General features: G+C 31.4%; 2 protein-coding genes across 2 annotated transcripts; both read right to left on the bottom strand.

Annotated features, from left to right (window-relative positions):
- Window positions 1-208: 208 nt before the first annotated feature.
- Window positions 209-1,642, bottom strand: LOC139864777 (protein GRAVITROPIC IN THE LIGHT 1). The gene has a single exon (XM_071853346.1). The coding sequence runs from the start codon at window positions 1,589-1,591 to the stop codon at window positions 281-283; it is 1,311 nt and encodes a 436-aa protein (XP_071709447.1). The 5' UTR covers window positions 1,592-1,642; the 3' UTR covers window positions 209-280.
- A 3,416-nt stretch (window positions 1,643-5,058) lies between these two features.
- Window positions 5,059-8,033, bottom strand: LOC139864399 (protein FAR1-RELATED SEQUENCE 5-like). Its single transcript, XM_071852976.1, has 8 exons — window positions 7,985-8,033; window positions 7,821-7,883; window positions 7,564-7,623; window positions 7,071-7,245; window positions 6,355-6,990; window positions 5,794-5,977; window positions 5,419-5,650; window positions 5,059-5,333 (listed from the first exon to the last, which is right to left on the bottom strand). The coding sequence occupies exons 1-8, from the start codon at window positions 8,031-8,033 to the stop codon at window positions 5,059-5,061; spliced, it is 1,674 nt and encodes a 557-aa protein (XP_071709077.1).
- Window positions 8,034-8,481: the final 448 nt, after the last annotated feature.

The raw sequence follows: 8,481 nt of genomic DNA, 5'->3' as shown, positions 1-8,481 counted from the left end.
TACTATACAATTCATTCACTTGAATTTTAATTCAAATATAATAAACTTAGACGTATAAAAGTTTATTTTTGAATAGTGCAATGAAATTTTGTCATTAATCATTTTTCAAGATGTGAAATATGGTAAAACGAAGAGATAAAAGTTTAAATAAACTACTACGTATAAGCATATAATTGTAATACGCTTATTGAACTAAACATTACACCGTATAATACTTGATACTACGTATAATAAATCACTTACAAACTGTACAATCTCAAACAATTTTTGGCCGGACTAATCACCGTGCCGGCGTTACATACACCTGACTTTGAACCACCGCTTCACCGATCTTAAACCCCGGCACCACCGTGAACCCCACGCGCCACTCGCCATTAAACGTCTCGTCATTCACACTTTCCATATACACTTCCGAAAACACACATCCTTTCCTCACTTGAAACACCCTCACTTCCTTATCAAACGCCGCCGCCAAACACCGTAATACCCACACGCGCCTCGACATCTCCATAAACGCGCTGAAAAACGCCGTATCGGGATACTGCCACGTGTTCAACGTCTTTCTTTGACTCAAATTTCCGTACAACGATGCTTCCATTTTTGGATGCACCAATCGCATGTACTTTGCGCGTGTAAACTTCCCAAACGCGGATCTCACGCTTTCTTTTAGTAATTGTACTGTTGACGTGGATTTCATTTTTTTGAAACGATTAAACCATTGATAACGGTCTTCGTTGGTGTCGTTATCGTTAAAACCGTCGAACATTTCCCGTGCGATATATGATTCGATGGCGAAACATTTGTAACTTGCTTTCGAGAAAGTGACGTTTGGTTCGATTGCTTTTACAGCCACGTCCATATCCCAATGCGCGTTGATCATGTCACGCGCCAACAACTTTACGAAATCTCGTAATGATCTGAGCGCGTAGTGCAAAACAGTAACGAAGTTTGATGTAGTTAGATCGGATAACTTTACGTTATCCAATATAGGAAAACAACCAGTTGAGTTCAGTTTGAATTCGAGCGATTTGTTGGTGGAATCAAGTTCCACCAACTTTTTCTTAAGAATAGAAATCTCGAAATCTTTTGATTTAACTTCTCTTTCCATTTTATTCATTGTTATTTCGTACATTTTCATGAAACTCTGCTGCTCTTGCATTTCTGAAAGCAACAGAGTCACATGAGCTGGTGACGAATCGATTTGTTTCTTTAAGAAACTTCGTTTCATCTCTGAAATAATTTTAAGCTCATCAACTACTCCTTGATCGGCACATTGTACGGCCTCTCCATTATAAGGAAATTGTGCAGCTTGTAACTCTGCGTAAGCGGCTTTCAAGGACGAAATACTAGCGAAAAGTTTGGCAACGAAAGCCTCCATTGCAGCTTTATGACGGAGTTCAGCTTTATCCATGTTGAATCTGGTAGAGTCGTTTTTAGGGTCCGAGTTCTTGAACTTGTTGTCATGAGGAAGGAGTATGCAAAAGCCATTGTTTGAGAGGGATTTAGTTGATTTCTTGAAAGGAAGAACTTTGTGAAAGGTTTTAGAGAGTTTGCTACGAGATGTAGATGTGGGTTTAATGGTGGTGTCCATGAAAGAAAGGTGTTTTGGAGGTATGAGATAAATATGAATTGAAGAAATGAATGTTTGTGACAATTGGGTGAGAACATGAAATCGAAAATAGGGAAAAGCATAAACTAAAAAAAGTAGACAAATTGGTTTAAAGCGCGTATTAAGCGGGGAAGGTTTTTTAAATTAAATGCAACTGAATACTTTTTGTATCATATAACGGAGTGATATGTTTTTATTTTGAGTGATGACATAACCTTTATATGTAAAAAATCAAACATGTTTTACATTCGTTTGTACAATACAATATTCAAAATGTTTAATTATGTACATATAAAAAATGATTGTCTATTATCACTCATCTTATATTTTTTTACATTTAACTTTTGTATAAACACACTATTTAAACAAAACTAGCTACGGGTGATTCGTGCGTTTCGATGGAATATTGCTATGATAACAAATTTCTGATTTACGTTGTAGTGGTACTTTGCATTTCATTCACTTCATGAAATCAAAATTATAAATTTAATGTAGGAATGAAAAATAAAAAATTAAGAGGAGAAACCAGCCTGTATGTAATTGTTTACATTAATTACTATTAAACATTAATATACACATATTTATAATCGGCACAAAACTATTCGATTCGCATTTGATTACTTTACACATAATGAACCTGGCTAGAAAGAAACACAATATATATATATATATATATATATATATATATATATATATATATATATATATATATATATATATATATATATATATACATATATATAGGGGCAGGATCAATGGGGAAGTATTCAATCGGGGGGAAGCGGGGGGAAGCAAAAAAAAAAAAAATTCGTGTTTTTTGAATTTTTTTTTTCCGGCATCAAGATCACACGAAAATATGAACATTTAGAAGAGAAACTTCGTGATGAATGTTATTATTTAGGCGGAAAAACGATCAACAAAAATAACATTCAAGATAATATTGTTCTGAAGAATATGAACGTTTTTTTCCATGTTCTGTGAAGTAAAATTTAGCCCGATTTAGAGTTTAGGGTTTAGAGTTTAGGGTTTGGTTTTTTGGGTTTATGAAATTTAGCCCGATTTAGAGTTTAGGGTTTAGGGTTTAGGGTTTGGTGTTTTGGGTTTATTCCATAAACCCAAAAAACCAAACCCTAAACTCTAAACCGTTCGTGTTAAAAACTCAATCTAAATCCTAAATCTAAACCCTAAATCTAAACCCTACACCCTAAATCGTTCGTGTTAAAAACTCAATCTAAATCCTAAATCTAAACCCTACACCCTAAATTTCTAAACCCTAATATCTAAACCCTATAAACCCTAATATCTAAACCACAATAGCTAAAACCTCAAAATACGTTCGAAAAACACGATAATTGTTATATATTACTTCTTCGAGCGTTTTCCAGCCAAAATAAAAACATTTATCACAAAGTGTCTCTACTAAATGTTCATATTTTCATCTCATCTATAATGTCCGTGAACAAAGTTTTTTCAAAAAACGAAAAAAAAAAAGTTTTGCTTCCCCCCGCTTCCCCCCGAATGGTTACTTCCCTCTTGATCCTACCACTATATATATATATATAGGGGCAGGATTAATGGGAAAGTAGCCAATCGGGGGGAAGCAAAAAAAAATTTTTTCGTTTTTTTTGAAAAAAAATTTCCGGCATCAAGATCACACAAAAATATGAACATTTAGAAGAGACACTTCGTGATGAATGTTATTATTTAGGCGGGAAAACAATCGACAAAAATAACATTCAAGATAATATTGTTCGTGAAGAATATGAACATTTTTTTTCATGTTTTGTGAAGTAAAATTTAGCCCGATTTAGAGTTTAGGGTTTAGGGTTTAGGGTTTGGTGTTTTGGGTTTATTCCATAAACCCAAAACACCAAACCCTAAACCCTAAGTCCTAAACCGTTCGTGTTAAAAACTCAATCTAAATCCTAAATCTAAACCCTAAACCCTAAATTTCTAAACCCTAATATCTAAACCCTAATATCTAAACCCCAATAGCTAAAACCTCAAAATACGCTCGAAAAACACGATAATTGTTATATATTACTTCTTCGAGCGTTTTCCCGCCAAAATAAAAAATTTATCACAAAGTGTCTCTACTAAATGTTCATATTTTCATCTCATCTATAATGTTCGTGAACAAAGTTTTTTCAAAAAACGAAAAAAAAAAAAGTTTTTGCTTCCCCCCGCTTCCCTCTTAATCCTACCAATATATATATATATATATATATATATATATATATATATATATATAGGGGTAGGATCAAGAGGGAAGTAACCAATTGGGGGGAAGCAAATTTTTTTTTTTTTTCGTTTTTTGAAAAAACTTTGTTCACGAACATTATAGATGAGATGAAAATATGAACATTTAGTAGAGACACTTTGTGATAAATATTTTTATTTTGGCGGGAAAACGCTCGAAGAAGTAATATATAACAATTATCGTATTTTTCGAGCGTATTTTGAGGTTTTAGCTATTGGGGTTTAGATATTAGGGTTTAGATATTAGGGTTTATAGGGTTTAGATATTAGGGTTTAGAAATTTAGGGTTTAGGGTTTAGATTTAGGGTTTAGATTTAGGATTTAGATTGAGTTTTTAACACGAACGGTTTAGAGTTTAGGGTTTAGAGTTTAGAGTTTGGTGTTTTGGGCATAAACCCAAAACACCAAACCCTAAACCCTAAACTCTAAATCGGGCTAAATTTTACTTCACAAAACATGAAGAAAAAAACGTTCATATTCTTCACGAACAATATTATCTTGAATGTTATTTTTGTCGATCGTTTTTCCGCCTAAATAATAACATTCATCACGAAGTGTCTCTTCTAAATGTTCATATTTTCGTGTGATCTTGATGCCAGAAAAAAAACGAAAAAAAAATAAAAAATTTTGCTTTCCCCCGATTGGTTACTTCCCCATTGTTTCTGCCCCTATATATATATATATATATATATATATATATATATATATATATATATATATATATATATATATATATATAATGGTATGATCAAGAGGGAAGTAACCATTCAGGGAGAAGCGGGGGGAAGCAAAAACTTTTTTTCTTTTCGTTTGTTGAAAAAACTTTGTTCACGAACATTATAGATAAGATGAAAATATGAACATTTAGTATAGACATTTTGTGATAAATGTTTTTATTTTGGCGGAAAAACGCTCGAAGAAGTAATATATAACAATTATCGTGTTTTTCGAACGTATTTTAAGGTTTTAGCTATTGGGGTTTAGATATTAGGGTTTAGATATTAGGGTTTATAGGGTTTAGATATTAGAGTTTAGAAATTTAGGGTTTAGGGTTTAGATTTAGGGTTTAGATTTAGGATTTAGATTGAGTTTTTAACACGAACGGTTTAGAGTTTAGGGTTTAGGGTTTTGGGTTTATGAAATAAATCCAAAACACCAAACACTAAACCCTAAACCCTAAACTCTAAACTCTAAATCGGGCTGACCCTATATTTCCAGTTTAGACGAGGAAGAGGAAATTTCTCTTCAATTACACATAATTGTTTGTCTTCATTCTCTTCAATGGTTGAGCTGATTTGCACACAAGAGATAGAAGACTGAAATATTTCTTCTTGAACTAACAGAAACATGGGTGGTGTATAAAAATCCCTAGCATGCAACCAAATTAGCTTATTGGTAACACAATTAATAGATCTATTATCCATTTCAAACTCGAGAACCGTGTTGTTATGGCGCTGCTTTTCAACTACAACATCGAATCGTGAAAAAAAACTCCACCAATTTAGAATGCTTGTTCTTGCATTTTATAAAGAATGAATTTTCACTCTCACAAAGTGATGACGTTCTCATCAATCCAGCCATTGGTGTATCTCGAAAAAAATATGGTATCCACTTCTCCTTCATATCATACATATCTTTAAACCAATCGACATCATGCAAGCCAAATTCATCTAAAACATGTTGCCAACACTTTTCAAACTTTTCAGCATTCAACTCTTGATTCCAGAATATGTTGTTCATTTGCTTACGAAAATCTTTATTTGAAAACAACTCACGACCAACCTATAAAACAAAAAAATAATATAAAACAAATGAATGATATCAAAACATGAATTAAACTAGAAAATTTACCTTTTTTCAAGTTTTTGACTGATATGCCACATATATAACCGATGCTGCGCAGTCTTAAACTTTATTTTAATAGCCTCCAACATTGCTGGGTATTGATCAGTGGACACTAAGCCCGGTTCAGTCACAAAAACTTTGAGAAAACAATCAAGAAACCAACTAAACGATTCTTTGCTTTCACTAGCTAATAAAGCAGCTCCAAAAATAACAAGCTTCTTATGGTTATCAACTCCAGTGAGAGGTACAAAAACCATGTTATACCTATAATAAAAAATCAGTAATAAAAAATCATGTAAAAAACATAAAAATTATAAGATGAATGATAAAAATAAAGTATTTCAATCATTCAGTAATGTTTTTAATGTTTAATGAATGATATTATGAATGAATAATGTCTTAAATAATAATTATTTGGTTAATTTATGATCAAAATAAAATGCAAGTTTAGGATTAAAAAAAAAGAAAAATAAGTAATCTGTCAATATGAATGAGAAAAATCAATGATGAATGATGAATGATGAAATTATGAATGATGAATGATGAATGATGAAAAATGAATGATAAAAATAAAGTGTTGAATGATAAAAATAGAATGATAAATAACAAAAATAATGTGATACGAATTACAGAAAACTTACATATTTGTACCATATGTAGCATCAAAGCCAACAATATCACCAAACTCTTTGTAGTTCAACTTAGAAATATTTTCAACCCAAAAAACCCCACGTAAAAAATCATTATGATCACAATAATACTCGACACTGAAGTTAGGTAAAGTATTTTTCTTCATAAGCAGTTGTTCAATAGCAATATGTGCATCAGTATCACCTAGAGATTGGATCAAATCACGATGAAAATTATTGAAATCTACAGGCAAAGGACCAACATTATCAATACCACCACTAAGAGCACTAAAAAGTGTGTGAGCTTTAAATCCACCCATATTTGATCGAGTACTGAGTTTGAAAAGAAATTCCATGTGTTCAGGATCCAACTTCCTCCTTTTATTCAACAATTTCCTATTCCTTTCAGTTATGAGTTTGTGACTATGCCCCTCAAAAAACTTAAAAATAACAATCTTACCCTCAATAAGTTTGAATCTAATGCAAGCTTCACATTCGACCTTAATACTAGAAGATTTACGGTTAGACACTTTCCTACGCTGACGCTTTCGCTTTGCAGGTTTATCAGGAATGGAAGAATGAGGATCAAGGGCAGATTGAGATGCATTGACAATAGCAGGTGGATTAACAATAGCAAGGGAGGACGACCTGCCCTATTACACCTATAAACTTGGTAAATAACTGAACCATCTTCATCTTTATTTTCAGAAGCTTTCTTAATATTGAACCCAGCAGCCTCAGCATATAAGTCATAAAAATATAAACAATCTTCCCATGATCTAAGCACGGAACCAATAACAGGATTAAAATGATCTGGAACATTAGGAAACCACAATTTCTTTTCATCAGAACCTTCATCCTCATAAGAAGACAAAAAATGATTTCTACAGACAGAGTTGGTGCCTATAAAAGAAAAATACAATAAAAATAGTTATAATTTACATGATGAATGATTATTGATGAAGCATGAATGATGAATGATGAATCATAAATGATAAAGAATGAATGATTAATGATGAATGATGAATGATACATGATGAATGTGAAAAAAAAATGAAACAACATAAAGTTTACGATGAATAATAAAAAAATTCATACAATAATTAGATTAAAATGTTACATAATGATGAAAGAAAAACAAATTATGAATGTTATATATTATAAACTGCCTACAGTTATAATGAATGATTAAAAAATACATAATGAATGGTACAAAAGTACATGAAACTGCGTATAGTTTATCATACAACACAAACAAAAACAAAAGAGCACTAAAAAAGTCTATAAAAAAACATTTATTATAGAACAAAACTCTAAAAAAGCAGATTTCACTGATCAATCAAAACATATATATTAAACAGAAAAATTACATTTATCATTGATCAAAATGCATATATAATTCATATGAAAAACAATAAACATAAAAAGAGACTGGATGAATGATAAAATATCAGATGAATGATGAATGAAAAACGTACTAGAAAACGTATCAGGAACAAAATCAGCAGCTGATTCATTAGACGAATTCGTAATAACATGAACTACAAAAAATGAAACAAACGACGTATATAAATTAAACCTAATTTTAAACATAAAACTAATTTACGTAAAACAAAAAAAAGAGGATACGAATGAACTTAACCATCAGATTGAGCAATTGAAGTTGAATATGCGATTGAAGTTGAATCCATGAGTATATGTTGTAGATTGATGATGAAGACGATGAATATTGATGATGAATAAAGAGATCGAAAGTAACAGGATGAACGATTGAAGTTAAAAGTAGAAATTACAAAATTAAGAATGAACGATTGAAATTGAATCTACGATTGAAGTTGAATTGATGAATATATGTTGAAGATTAATGATGAAGATGATGAATATTGATGACGAAGAGAGAGAACGAACAGAAGAGGAATGAACGAGGCGAAAAGATAAAATATACCGAAATTAAAATGTGAAATTTCGAAAATACCCCTCCACGTTTTTTCAGTATAAATTGAATTTTTTATTAAAAATATGAAATGTGAGGCCCATATTCACTTATCCAGTTTGTACCCCATTTAGTGTTTATCCATGGATTGGTCCACTACATATATATATATATATATATATATATATATATATATATATATATAT

Source organism: Rutidosis leptorrhynchoides, chromosome 8 (assembly GCF_046630445.1).
Source record: "Rutidosis leptorrhynchoides isolate AG116_Rl617_1_P2 chromosome 8, CSIRO_AGI_Rlap_v1, whole genome shotgun sequence".
In the NCBI taxonomy this organism is placed as follows: Eukaryota; Viridiplantae; Streptophyta; class Magnoliopsida; order Asterales; family Asteraceae; genus Rutidosis; species Rutidosis leptorrhynchoides.
Note: the sequence above shows the minus strand (reverse complement) of the source record. Positions and strands in the feature narration are given on the sequence as shown.